The sequence below is a fragment of the Pagrus pagrus genome (genome assembly GCF_965226575.1).
Source record: "Pagrus pagrus genome assembly, chromosome: 14".
Taxonomy (NCBI): domain Eukaryota; kingdom Metazoa; phylum Chordata; class Actinopteri; order Spariformes; family Sparidae; genus Pagrus; species Pagrus pagrus.
In genome coordinates this window covers 25,659,346-25,674,749 of record NC_140198.1, presented here as the reverse complement: position 1 = coordinate 25,674,749, position 15,404 = coordinate 25,659,346, and the positions used below count along the sequence as shown (strand labels likewise).

Below are 15,404 nucleotides of genomic sequence, written 5' to 3'. Positions count from 1 at the left end.
ACAGATAATGACCCCACTCTGCAGGTGCCCTCAGCTGAATGGCACTGTAGCGACTGTCAGACCATTTATAAGAGCAAATATTGGACTTACATTCACCATCTGGTCAGAAAGACCGAATGAATGATAATGTTGTGTAACTGCTGGATGTGTTTGGCACCTGTTTGCTTACTCGGTTACCAAATCAACTTCATAAGGTGATAACATGTCAATGTTGTGTTCACAGCTTGTTTCTGTTGCGTCCAAGTGGCCAAAAATAATTAATACAGGTTTCAAAATGTTTTAAAGGCATACTATGCAGGATTTGTTGGTTGCTCTATATAAACACACAGCGTGTAGGAGAGAGATGGTTGATTGTAAAGAGTGATTCCCTGATTCTTTGCCAGCCACCAACCCAAAATGTCACTATTTGACGACTTGGGAATGACACTCAACAATCAACCATGTTTCTCTAGAATCACTGACGCCCAGAAATGTCTCGAACACAGCAAATAATAACAAAATAAGAAAATACATAATAATGAGTCTGTTTCTCAGCCAAATGTTTCAAAATGTGTTATTTTTGCTTGTTTTTGCTCGTTTGATTCTGTTGGCGGAGGTATTTTCTGTGTTTAATCTCTCCTCAGGCTAACTACCCCTTCTACTATGTTCTACATCTGCTTATGATGACTTCCTGTTATTCTTCCATAATATCACAAGGACAAAAACAGATGTTTAGAATAGCATACTGCATGTATACTGTGAGTGGTATTAAATGTTTTCTCGTCAACAGCTTTCCCACCCTTTCCTGTACGGTCTTCCGGCTTGACATGTGGGACAAAGGTACAGAGGAGAGCCTGTGCAGCACTCAAGGACTCTTCCCTTCAGTAGTTAACAGGATTAGGAGCTAATGCCATGTGAGGGGAGGTGTAGGGTATGATAGGCCAGTCAACAGGTCCTGTTGAGCATTGATCAGCTTTGCAGCACGCCATGCTTGGACTCACCATTTCCAGCGACTTATGTAAGAGGCTGGGAGATAATTAGTGTGCAGGTAAAGAGCAAATGGCTGCACGGAAGAAGCAAGTTGTGAAAGGTCCCGAACCTTAACCCTACATTTAGACAGGAATGGAGAGGGTGGGAATACATGTCAGGGAACATCTTTTAATCTGATGCAGGCGGTGACAACATGACAGTGGGAGTGGGGATATGACAAGCAGCAGTGGCTGATTTTAACTGGTCTAGCAGGTACCTGGATGTCAGTAGTAGTACATTTACATTTAGCAGACGCTTTTGTCCAAAGCGACTTACAGTAATTCATACATACAACCCCAGTTTAGGGTTCAGTATCTTGACCAAGGACACTTCGACATGCAGACCAGGGGAATCGAAGCAGCAACCTCCTGATAACGCTGGCACTACCCCCCAAGCCACAGCCGCCCATAGTATCCATGAATTTTCATAACGAAGTCAGACCCCTGCCCAAAATGTGTGACTTTTATGATTCTGGTTATAATTCTAATCTATTTTTACCACTGTGTACTGTAAAAGTCATCGGTTTATAAAATTCCCTTATATATATTCCTATTTTCCCAGAGAAATCTTTCTTAAATTCTCCTCTGTCTATCTATATGCCTGGTCCAGAGACCACTTGTATGGTAGAATACATTTCCAGTTCCAGGCAGGAGGTGACGAGGGGTCAGAGAAAGGATAAAGGTCAAGTAATCCCTGGCTGAGAAAATCTCTGAGGTGAGGGAAAAGGTGACGAGGAGAAGCCCGCTCCTCTGTAACTACTGTCAAAGGACTTTCAGTACTCAACTGCCTGTGTGAGGCTGCATGTTCTGCCTCCACCAGCGGAGACTACCTCTGAACAGAGGTGGGACATGAAGATAACACTTTCTGTCACCATAGATGCAATTCTATATCACAATCACAATGACGTGATATTGTAAAATTTCCTAAAAACTGAGAGACAAAAAAGCCAAAATACTAAAGAGATTTGACACATTGCCCTCCATGACAAAGCGGTGAACATCACCCACCCTTACTTGTGAACGACGAGGATGTCCCTTTCATACCCGATCATGATCCTGTCACCTGTTACCAATAAACTTGTTCACCTCTGGAAGGTTCCAAACAGGTGTTTCTGGAGCATTCCGCAACTTTCTTTTGTTGCTCCTGCGCCAACTTCTTTGAAACGGGTTGCTGCCATCAAATTAAGCAGATATTTACAAAAATCAATGAAGTTGATGAGGGAAAACATTCAATATATTGTCTTTGTATTGTTTTCAATTGAGAATATGTTTGATGTTACCTCCCTGTAACATTTTCCAGCCTTAAGCCGGCCACCCTCACTGTGCAGTACAAGTCACGTTGAGGGAAGCTCTGTGATATCTGACACTTCCCCCTGAGTGCAACATGGCCTCCAAAGGTCCGTCCATCTTTTGAATTAGAACTGCTGGTGCCCAACTTCTGACAGCGCTCATAAATCCTGATCCACAGTATGCACTGCCTTCACCGTATGACAAACCTCTACCTCCTGGCCTGTATCAGACAAGGTCAGTGTTGGCTGAACATGGACACTGATAAAGCAAGTGGACATGAGTGTATTCAGGATAGAAAGGGAAAACTGAATGGCTGAGGAACAGTGATGCAGTATGCAGGTTTGCAAGTATATCATTACAAGTATATGGTCACATTTAAATGGACATGTAGAATAAAGTTGAATGAGATTGACAGAATTCAACCACTGATAACTAATGGTCAACAATGTAATGGAAAGTCCTCTATGAAGCTGTATGTTGCATGTTGTAGCATCTGAATGTTTCATAGATTTTCTTATGTGTGCTAGAAAGATAAAGGAAAACATGAGGTGTTGATAATCAAAAACAGCTAGCATTAACAAAGGGGTTTATAAAAACATGCATACATTGATTTTTCAACCTGTTATCAAGTTATAAAGTTGATTTGGCAGAAATGTTAGCAAACTTAGTAAAACATTCAGTTTTGTTTCTGGCCACCAGGTAAATTTAAGTCCAACATTCACTCTCTTTTAGCAACGTTCTAGTGTCGACGAACTCCTTTGAGGAGGATCTGCCTTCATAACCAGTAAATATTTCATTTTCTGTCCGTTAAACACGTGGTGCTGGGTAAGAAAACGTTTACCAGAGCTTTTTTTTGTAAACAGCTGCCTGCATTGTCTGGAAACAAGACTGATAGGAGTGGTGACGGAGAACCAAACAGAAAAGTTTTAGGCTGTAAAATAAAAACAATGAGCTGAAAGAGGCTAAATGTTCAGTAGAGCTGAGGGGAACTGCAGAGTTGGCTGGGTTGGTCTCTACAGGTGACCTCATCACATTACATGTTAAACATGACATCATTTGATCCAGTGTTAATTCAAGAAATATTGACTAATGCAGCTGAGGCCATTCACACATACTGTACACACCCACCATTTTCTAATGATACATGTGCAATGTTCTTCTGGGCCAAAATGTCAAGACCACTTTAAGCATTATGAGTATCTGTTACGTTAGAGACAGTGGTTTTATGTCACATATCCTGCCTCTCACCCCCAACAGCCAATCATCTGCTTTAAACAGCCCTACCAGAAAGATATCAGCCAATCGTACTTCTGCACTGACACATATGCACAGTTGAGATTCACAAAAGTTTCAACCAATGTGGTGCGGCTGCAGATGGACTCCAAATAAGAACGGAACAGCAGGAATTCACAAGACTACCAAGAAAGACGAAGTTATTCAAACATTAGACATTAAACTCTTGTATTTGTTTAAGTGCTCTGGTGGGATGAGCTGACAGGATCACACCGTGGCACTCTGGACTGAGCTAGTTGGTGTCGTCAAACTTACTTTAAACCTTATTTTGAGGCAAAGTCCACAAACTTTTTAAGCAGGTTTTATCAGATTCAACTGGTGATTCTATACGAGCAGTTTTTATGTCCAGGTGACCATTGAAAGTGAAGTTATGGCTCTGTCCCCATTCATTTACATAGGAGCCTGGCCTTGTTAGTCCTAAATAGCTGCCCTGGGGGCATTGCCAAGATGGCTGCCATCACAAGACTTGCCTAAAAGGCCTTTGGAGAAGCAGAGGCTCAGAGTATTGATGATGTACAACAAAACATAAAGCCTGGAACCCAAAGCAGCGCTGTGGTCGTTAATAATACAATCATCACTAAGTTTCGCTGTAAACACACAACATTTAAGAGCATGAATGCTAAGCTCTCTTGCTTATGTGCAAGCACTGTGTGTGTGACTACATGCAGCTTTGTAAATGAAGACAGAGAAGGGAAAGAGGCATCTGTGTGCTTGTATTTTCCTCTTGGTCAGCACATCATCAGTGCCAGCCTCACACATTCAGTAAATGGACTAATTTATGGCTGAGCCGCTGGCTCTTTGTGATAAAGAAGACACCCAGCAGCAGTAGCTGTGGCTGCCCAGTGGGCTTCCAACACAGCTGGGTGTCTGGCTCTGCTTTCCACATCCAAACACTGCACTGCTTCTGTTATTGGCTTCATTGTAAAGATCATTTTCCCCAGTTACTAGGATCTGGTCTCAGGGTTACTTAGGAATTTAGTGCAAAAACAAAACAGAATTGGGATGAAATCATCATATATGCAGGGTACAAACGAAGACTGGAATGCCATAATCAAAATGAATGGATGTATGATGCACTTCAGGTTACTGAACTGGAGTTTTGTGTTGCCTTTCACAAAGTTTGACCTGTTTTTTGGCCTTCAGTACCACCAAATGGAAAATAGTTCATTTATTCCTGAGGTGCGATCATGTTTCAGTGCAGCCTCAGTAGGATTGTGTTTTCTCATTATAAGCCTCTGTTTTGCTCTGCTGCACACCACAGTAAGCTGCGTGGTCAGTCAATCTACTGTCTTTACATAAAGGTTTATCTACCAGATCCCTGCATACAACATGGAAATAAAGAGGAGAATACCACTTTTATCCTCTAAGACTGCAACTTACATTTTCCCACATATCTTTTGCAACATTCCAGAGGACTGAGGCTGAGTTGTAAGCCGGGTTACAACTAAAACTGCAATAGCATTAAGCAGATGCACTGTAAATAATAATGCTGAAGCACCTATGCTTAACTTAATAACCATGGTTCTGTAATAGACTATTCTTTCCTTCTTCAGCTTGTGTCTATGTCAAAAAGGACGAGTAAATGATCACATTCAGTTTTATGTTTCACACAGCATCCCAACCTTTTTGGAATCAGGGTTGTACAACAGTGACTTGTGTATGCTGAGGATGTGGAGCTCTTTAAGCTCGGCTAAGACACAACAATATAGTTGCAACCCATTACTGCTGCTGAGTAATTACTGAAGAAATGTCATGACTTTTCCCCTGAGTACTGTAGCCATCAGTAATTGATCACAATGTTCTAGTCACTTGCCCAGCAGTGGTGCCAGCCTTCTGATGGAGACAATTTAAAACATGTCTGACAAACACACTATAACATGGCAGAATGGTTTAAAGATGAGACTGGGTATTAAACCTCAGTGGTTTTCTGGTAATGACTGAGATGTGTCCCTAGTAGTGAAAGCTGGCATTGACTGTCTGGTCAGATTCATTGTCTCTCTTTTTCATGGATCAGATATTCATGAGGAAATGCACGGTATGCAGGGGTCTCTCAATTAGAGCTATATGTAGCGAAGTAAAATGCCATCCTGGGAGTTGTCTTCATTGTATAACAACCACTGCTGATGAAAATCTACCTGAAACTGTATCCACCAGTGAGCGATATAACAGTAAACAGAAGAATGGCCGGTGAGCTAGTTCGCCGGCTTTGTTCATCACTCTCTGATGTAGGCTGTTGATGACCAAGCTCCCAGGAACAGGCTTTGACGTAAATTTCACATAATAGCCAAACTGTGCCATTGAAATGTCACATGATGCAGACTGTCCGAAAAAGGCTTTTTTCCCATAAGCTTACATTGTGAAAGAAGCGGCTGGTAAACGGTGGATACATTTTTGAGTGTCAGAACCCCCGCGAAGTGACTCGACTATGGGCCTGCAACATTTGGAAATTCTAGGAGAGCCGCACCATTAAATTGTTAAGAAACCTGCGCTATGGACCTCGCAATGTGGAGGCTTTGTAGAAGGTCCAGGCAATTTCACACCCGGAATAAAAGCTTTCATAGGAATGAACAGGGCATGGCGTTCCTGTATCCAGATTTCCCTCATTACATCCATCGACATAACGCCATTGACTGGTGACCATATGAAACGCCATCTTGAATATATCTTTAAAGATCTCTCTGGTGTTGAACATTGTTGGAAACATTTGTAATAATGTAAGTACACAGCTCAACAAAAGCTACAACGGTGGTCCAGTCGTGTCTGGACATTCTGATTCGAGAATGTACATATTATATTTTTAAACACAAATTTTGCCAAATGAAGACTAGTTCATTAAAGCTCTTGTACGGTTGCACAGATGTTTAACATTTGAGACCATGTGACTACTGTTGCTCAGCAGAATAGGTTGTGTAGAAAAACATGTCGACCATTCTCAAAGTGAGGAAACTAAGATTCAGTATGGTACTGGTACTAATACTAAACATCCATCTGCAATAAACTGCCAAGATACATCAACATGCAATAATAACAATAGTACTACAGTAATACAACAAGGTTCTAATACAACAAGTGATAGATTATTACTAAAATTGCTATGTTTTATTAGTATAACAAGCAAGTAATACTGTATATACTTGTATATATCATATTCCATAATGATCTGTGGTTTTGCTTACCCTGGAGCTGTCGTCTTGGGAACGCTGGTAGCGTTTCCAGCGGCAACCATAGATCCCAGTGACAAAGGACACAAAGACCTGCTTCTCATAGACCTGTAAGGGTTGGTGTTTCACCATGCTCCTTCAGCCACAACGCGCCACCAGTCTGTTAACATCCCACACAGGACTGGGAACCCTGGAGAAGATCACAGTGTTAGTAAACAGAACAAGCTTTCAAATCGTTAGCTCAGTCTTTGTACATACAATTACATTTTTCATCAACATGCCATATCACGTCATGTTGCTGAGGTATATTTTCACTAAACACTGTGAATATGTTGACAGTCCTGGGCTTTGTTTGCAGTAACAACACCTGTGAGAGGAAGTCAACACACTATTCAACAGTGAGTCATGTCTGGGACAGACATAATAACATGGTATATGCTTTACAGTCACAATCTAAGAATGTATGTCAATGGTAGGATAACTATCTATGTGTATGACTTGATCCTTTAACAACAAAGAACATCAGTGAAAAGGAAGAGTGAGATGGAGTCAGCGTGTTGCCCTCAAAAAGAAAAGCTTGTTGCCTTGGTGGCAGGTAAAAATGTCTTGGCACACAACATGTTGTTTCTCATGGCTCTGGAAAATGAGTTGGTGCTGTGCTTGTCTCTTTTTCAGGGTCCCGTATTGCTCTTGTATTGTCAGTATTTCTGTATGAAGAAGCTTACAGACAGCATTATGTCTTGCATACATTTAGCCCATGTAACTTACACAGGTATGTGTTATTTATATGACTTCTAAAAATAAAGCTGGATACTTGACAGAAGCTCCAGTGACCTTTAGGGCCTTTCTGGTTATAAAACACCTCGGTGGCCTGGGGAGTGACGGTTCGTTCGACAATGTTGACATTCATGTTTGTTTGTTTTTAGCAGCATGGCTCTATGGATGGCAATGTCATTCCACCACTTTGGTCCTGACTGAAATACCTTGAAATACATTTTGCTGCCCAGAGAAGAAATCCTGCTGACCTTTCCTCTAGTGCCATTATTAGACTGACAGTTTTGGCTCTGAGTTTGGCGATCCTCTCTTTGCTTTCACTTTTCATCTGGCGACACCTTCGGGTCAAAGTTTCAATTTGTCCAATGCTTTGGTTTATGACCAAATACCTGTAAAACTGAATCAGCATCAGCAGTGCTTTGTGTTTAGTGCTAATAAGCAAATGCCAGCATGCTAACACACTAAACTCAGAAGGTGAACCCGGTAAATGTAAGCCAAACATCAGCATGTTAGCATTGTCACAGTGAGCATGTCATTATGGATCCCCCTCCCTGATCTGCCTTTGATTGGCTTGCATCTGTTGTTTTTGTGTGAGGAAAGCCTTGACAACTTTGTGATCCTACTTTGTGCTAAATACATCCAATTAGTTTTCCGACGGGAGCTGAATAAATCTGACAGAGATCTCTGTGGTCCTGGTAGTCTGCTGGACAGCCAGAGGGAGGGAGTTCAGTGCGCCCTGATGAACTTACTGATTAATCACACCACAAATGAGACAATAATCAGCTAGCTAGTCTACTATTTCCCTCACTGTGTGTTCAGTGGTTGTCTGGCGTTATTGGGTTGTGTCTGTGTTTTACTTGTTGTTGGTTTGTTAAGCAAACAGCCAGCGAGGCAGCTGATACAGCGGACTGTGAGCTGCAGTGTCTCAGGTAAACACACCGACCTCTTCAGCTGTGTCTGTGCAGTGCATTGCAGTGTCTCTGGGCAAGTTGGTGGTTGGTAGTTAGCAAGGAAAGGGATGACCGTTTCTTCCAGACTGGTAAGTAAAACAGCTGTTAATGCTATTCTGACTATTTAGTGATATAATGGTAGCTAACTGTATCATGTTACTGATGGTGTTGATATTTTTGCTATGTTAGCTGATTGTTGAAAGGAACGAAGACCTATTGGACGGCCTGTGCATTTCCCTGTTTCTTTCGATAGAGGTGGACATCCTAACTTTCAGGTGATATGCTGCCGCCTAATCTGTTAGTGTACAGTATGAATTCAACAGGTGGCCAATACCTACAAATCACCTTTAAGTCAAACTGCTACTGAACCCCACACTGTGAAGTTGGATGTAAATTAATGTAGGTTGTTGCCTAAAAGCATCAATTTGAAAAACTTTTTTTTTTTTTTAAAGGTTCATAATATCCTAATTCTTATGCAGACCCTGCACCCACCTAACCCTGGATGAGCCTGTGAATATGAGCCCCATTAAAAGGGCACCCTAACCCTGGAAGATATTAATGGGTCCAGTTACCTGTAGCTATTGTGATCGTCTCTACACCCTTATTTGTTATGATGCGAATCTTCACCTAATCCTAAATGGGTGACCAGCTGATAGATGCTGCTTCTTGGCAGCCACATGGTGCCAAGCCAAGTTGTGATGACATGTTTTCACTTCCTCCTGCAGGGATAGCCATGCTGAGCAGCACTGTTGCAGTCCTGCTCAGTAACAGGGTCGAGTCACCAGATTGGCTGTAGAATGTGTTGTCACAGACATGTGAGGGGCATTTAAACCACATCACTGTGGTGATACAACAACATTAAAAAAGTATGGCAAGCACAAAGGGTCCCATGTGTAATGGTACGGCTAAACGGTGTGAGAGAAATGTGTTGCTCTGATTTAGGCAGTGACTAAAATCTCTCCATGCGTGGGCAGGCAACTCCTTTATAATCAAAAACTGTACAATGGAGAGCTCACCTCTTTGAGCTTACCTCAGTCATTTCAACCAGAGTCAAAGGAAGACATGGAAAGAGAGCTTAAGGTCACTCAACCTCTTAGCATAGAGACTGAATCCAAGTGAGGGGCACCCCGCTTATAAAAACAGAACCATTTGGTGCGGCAGGTTCCACTGTAAATCCTGCCATGAGCATGGTGAATTGCCTGGACTAAACCATGAGGATGAGGTTTTCTAGACAGAAAAGCACTCATCACATGGACCGAAAACAGAGTACAGCTGAAAAATCAGCTGAAATTAAATATCTGACATTTTATTTTTTTTATCTTATTGATATACGGCAGCAATGAAAAGCAATTTCCTGGACAAATAGAGGTAGATAAGGGTGTTTCCTGGTCAACAGTCCGGTAACAAAACAAATTGCTTGTTCGTCCTTATCTCTGAGCAGATAGATTACAGCATGACGGGGGGGCTGGACTAATGTGTCTGGCTGTCTGTCACTGTTTCCATGTCACTTCAAATTTCTAAAGATTCAAAAAAGCAAACAGTGAAAAGAACTTTCGATTTACTAGCAGAATAATTGGAAAACAAGCCATAGAGTAGCTCTGTGAGGCTGCAGGTATGGGGTTTTTCCAAACACATGTGCTGGCTCGGCTTGACTCGGTTTAACTTGGCACACCAGGGCAGGGATTAGCATTCTGATTACAACAGGGCTACCTACTTGAAGCTGTGTCTTTACCTGATGACGTGCTGGTCTTGTGCAGTGGTCAATGGAACTTAGTTGCAAGAACTCTTCCAGCAGTACGATCAAATAATAGCTGGACACAAAGAGACTTTCTCTAAGCTTTCCTGCACAGACATGACCTGAGTATAACAACCCATGCTTGTTCAAGGGTGTGCTATGCCGGTCACTTGCACCCCACTTAGGCCTCTCTGTGGCCCTGCACCAGAGAGGGTCCATCCCCAGCGCAACTAGGCTCAACTCGTGGCATGGTTTGACTCGGCGTGGACAAAAGTTCCGGTGGAAAAACCCCATTGGGCACAGCAGTGCTTTGAGCTAAATGCTATGGTCAGAATGCTAACATGTAACAATGACTGTGCTTGGCAGGTTTTATGTTCCCAATGTTCAGCATCTCAGTTTAGCTTGCTTCCGTGCTGATGTTTTTATTAGCACTACACACAAAGTACGGCTGAGGATGATGGAAATGTCATCCCCCATCCAGCACTACAAATATCTATAGAACTAGAATGGCACTCAGTAAACTGCAAATAGTCTTGTAGTTTAATTCAAACACGGCATAAAACAATATCAAATTAAACACATTTAAATCAGCTGGATCTATTTTTTTATTAGGATCCACATCAAACTGTGTTCACTCCTCACCACCTCAATACTAAACACTGGCTTTGCTTCATCAAGATCCATGCATTCCCTGAGAAATTAACCAAAATGTTGCACGTCTAAAACCTGAACAATGTCAAAGAAAGTGAGAAAAAAATTCTCACTTGTATCCCAAATCCTACCCAACAACATGCTAAATGGCTCACTGTCTGTATGCTCCACAGCTGCACCAAAATACATCTCACTTATTGGGTATTCTGCCACATGCCTACTAAGGTTTTCCCACGGGACCAGTGTGAATGTGTGTTAACCTATATCTAACAGTTAATACATTTATATCTATACAACAATCTTTAAAAGGAGGTAAATGGTTATGCATACACTTTGCAGATCGGCAGCATTTGACGTTTGACTGGTGATTATATGGTGACTCCCAGGCCTGGGGGAGCCTTCTCCTGGATTAAGAGGAGCTGGCAGATTCCCAGTATTCACATCCTGACCCCATCCTCAAACAAGGGCCAACTGGAGCTGAAATCACAGAGGCCTTTTCCAGCTAGGTTGGCCTATTGTCTCCCTGTGGCTTTCCACCACGGTGCTACCGTCAGTGAGCTGTGCTCATCATAAGGGTAAACTACGGCCGCTCAGTCAGGGTTGAGACACTTTACTGCTCTACTGCTGCGTGATTTTCAAGCTTATTTACAGCGAACTGAAAATAATTCCACATAAATCATGTCTGGTACAAAACGTAGACAGTGAAAGGATGCTGTGATGGGAAGTTTGTCTTCCCATATTCAACTGTCTTATCAGGGTTAATGCCATGATAGATGTTTTAGACGGAGTGAGGATGTCCAAAGAACAAAGGCAATGCTTGTTGCAACACAAAATATCATAAAAGAGATGCACAAGCTGTTTCTGGAAAATGACAAACAAAGTATTCCAGGTTTCCATCAACACTTGACAGAAGAAAAGGTTAATCTGCTAATGAAAATATGTGCAGCAATAACTAGCTTCGCATTTGAAGGAATGTCAACACAAGTTCTATTTACAGTGAAACCACTTTGGGAAACCACACGCAGAGCGTTCTGTGAACAGTAGACACAAAACCTTTGACCCCAGTGAATGTGAGTTTTGATGAACCTGCATTTACCTGCTGAAAATACACATTAGCTGTAGCAGTATGTCACTAGCTGCGCTCTTGGTTAGAAGTTCAGTGTGTTTTATGAAGTTTGCTCCATGAGTCAGCAGGTTTGCGGCTTTAATGACGCACATACAGTAGCAGGAACTGTTCAGCTGATTGGGCTCTCAGGTCTAATGTGCTATTAATTTTTAATGTATTTTCTATTATCTCTCCTCCTGAACCTGCCATGTACCTGACAGGACTGTTCTACTCTCCTCACTGTCTCACCGTCTCCCACAGATAACCTGGTTAATGTTGACACCCCACCAAGGCTGCAGCCCACTTGCTGTGTCAGCATTGTCAGTGGAGTTAGAATTATGCGCTCCATGAATAATAATACAATAATCCACTAAGTCTCAGCCAACCAACTGCCACAGAGCCCCCGCCATATCTGTCTATTATTAGCCTTTTATCTCGGTCACTGTCGCCTCTTTCCAGGCTTCCATCGTTCACTCCTTCATGAAATTTATATATGCATGCATTAATAGTATCCTTAATCTTTCAGTGGATTTAGCCCAAAATAGAGTTTCCATTAGTGCCACGCGCTCATTATCCACACACAGGGAGGAGTATGAGGGCAGGGACTGGAAACAAAGCTGCTGCCGAAGCCGGTCAGTTTATTTCAGTAAATGCTTCATCACTCTGTGCTAACCTGCATCCATCAGGTGGTCAGAGGACATGAGCGTCTGCTCCTTACACTGAGACCCTGTTCTCCTGCCCTGCACAAGCAACACCTGCCAGTTCAACCTCTGATTTACTAAATAATCTAAATCTGAGCAATAAAGGAAGTGGTGCTGCAGAAAGCCAGTGTACAGATAGAGAGGAGAACTGGTAGGTAGATACTGTATGTCCTCTATGAATATGATTATACATATCATTATGGTGATACGAGACTATATATGCTCTTGGATTTTGGATATCGTTATATGATGATATATGGCATAAGCGTTGAGTTTTCCTGGTTTTAAAGGCTGCATTATACAGTGATGTAATTTACTGAACTTCCCAGACTGTTCTACTTGTTCTAATAATTGTCTTTACCAACTTTGTCATTATATCCACATTACTGATTTAACAAAAATCTCACTGTGTTGATGTTTTGTGAAAGTACTGTACATATAGTCATCCCCACAAATAATGTCGCAATGTGGATCACAATGTTTTTGGTAAAAAATGCTGTAATACTTGATTTTGTCCCTCAGTTCTAGCATTTATTTCGAAATATACAAATGTATATCAACTTAAATTATCACAATTTTATCTTACGGTCATATCACCCAGCTCTACCAATCTTTTGTAATTTGTTCAAAACTACACGTCAGTAAATCAGCCTTGATAAGCTTTTATTATATACAAACATTCAGTCCAGAAACTATGTATATAAGATTATATGCATTTTAAAGGCATGAATAAATGCTTACAGTCGTAGTCTGAGCACAGAACCTTTCTCTTCCTCATCATGTCAGTGTTTCCCATGTCAGAAAAATGGTGTCCACAGTTCAGCTCAGGTAAAAAGCTCATGTTATTTCTATCTATACTGACACTGCTTCTGTGTGTCTGGACCCAAGTAACTTAGTGTTCAGTTCTGCAGCAGGTGTCACTGAAGTCCAGTAAACAAAAGCAATTCCACTTATTTCACAACTGTCAATCAGCCATCATGCAAGAGAACATGACAACTAGTTATTAACATTTTAAATTTATCCTTATGGAGAAAGTAGGGTGATATTATACAGTCACGATATGATAATATTTTAATTTATGACAAATGATCCGCACAACAGCTGACTGCAAAAAGATATATCAGGTATTAAAAAAACATTCAGTGGGCACAGATCACTCAGCTCAATCCCACAAAACAAAACAAACACAGTGCCAAGTGACAGCTCCTCAGATTATATGAAGATAATCCGATAAAGTGCGCGCACACACACACACACATACACACTTTACCTCCACGACAGCCTTTGTATCCTGGACCGTGTTGAGGAGGTCAGAAGCTCTCTGTTATTCACTTATTTCCATGCGTGTTGACATAATGTCCTCTCTTCACAGTTGGACCTCAGTTCGGTTTCATTTAAGACTTTAGAGAAACTTCCAGCGGCCGTGTGGGACACATCAGCCTGCTGTGGACCCGAGCAGCGCTGAGCAGCAGTCGACAGGTTCAGCGCGACAGTCGGACAGTTTGAAAAGAATCAAATGTTTGAATAAATGACAGGATAGCTGCTCCTGGAACAGACGGACCTCCAGTGTTCACACAAGAGTTAAAAAGTGTAATCCGTCCGACACGGTGTGGGTGGAGCCGTGGAGCACACTGCAAACAGTACGACACTGAAGCAGTTTTCACACCAGCCACAGCAGCGGCTGGTGTGCAGAGACGGGCACTTTTTATAGTGTGGGTGAAGTGCTGCGCTGTCAGAGGTAAACGGACCTGAGCAGTGAGCAGCGGTACTGCAGGGATGAACAGCCTTTAGAACTTCCTCTGTTGTGTCATGAGTCATTTTATTCTAGCAAAAACAGTAACACATAGCCTAGTTATTTAAACAGTAGTTCATACTTCACTGTTGATAAACAATAAAATGTTTTATAAATCACCAATAGAGCAATTATTTATTATAAAGATGCAACTGATGTTTATGAAACAAACATTAATAGAGCGGTGTAGTCTGTAGTCCTAAAGGACAGACGTCATCACTACGCCACTCTTAACATAAATGTACCATTTGTTGTCAAGTGTTACTGATACTAAGTGACAAACTGATGTATGAACTTCTGCAAAAGGGCTGCACAGGGGATTTGTACCAATATCCACTGATTAACAACTAATTAAGTATTCATTAATGGATGACCAACATTGATAACCGCATTGTTACAGAATAGAAAGGATAGATTTTTGACAATTGCCTCAAATTTTGTTCTTATTAACAACTTATAACCGTTAAAGTATTAGTGAATAATTCATGAATTAGCTATAACAGCTTGGGATCATAAAACCTTTATTTTATATTTTATCATTTCACTTTGTGACTCTGTGGTGACCCTTTAATTTACAGGCCGTTTATTAAGTGGTAATTTGAAGAAATTGTAAAGAAATAACACAAATTAAATCAGTGACATCAATATATGACAAGCTGTAATAGTAGAATTACCAGCAATTACTGTAGTATTGGGTAATTACAATTTAGGCATTACTGCATTGTAAAGATAGAAATGGAAATTAGTGTGTTCTCCTAAAAACTGTTCACTTTCTACTTTGCAGGCAGAGTGGAAAGGTAATGACCGGGCAGGCAGGCAGGCAGACAGGCAGGCAGGCAGGCAGGCAGGCCATTGGAACGCAGTTACAGCTAAGGTTCTTATTTATGTTTAAACTACCCATATATTTCCAAGCATCAGATCAAATCAGTTTTATTTATATAGCCC

General features: G+C 41.5%; 1 protein-coding gene across 4 annotated transcripts in view; it reads right to left on the bottom strand.

Annotated features, from left to right (window-relative positions):
• gdpd5a (glycerophosphodiester phosphodiesterase domain containing 5a) overlaps positions 1-14,258 on the bottom strand; it is a 28,193-nt gene extending 13,935 nt beyond the window's left edge. For all 4 annotated transcript variants that reach the window (XM_084374481.1, XM_084374483.1, XM_084374482.1 and 1 more), the window contains exons 1-2: positions 13,938-14,258; positions 6,767-6,941 (exon numbers count right to left, since the gene is read on the bottom strand). In XM_084374481.1, the coding sequence (XP_084230607.1) occupies positions 6,767-6,883 (117 nt within the window). In that variant the 5' untranslated portion in view covers positions 6,884-6,941; positions 13,938-14,258. The remainder of the gene's footprint in view (positions 1-6,766; positions 6,942-13,937) is intronic.
• Positions 14,259-15,404: the final 1,146 nt, after the last annotated feature.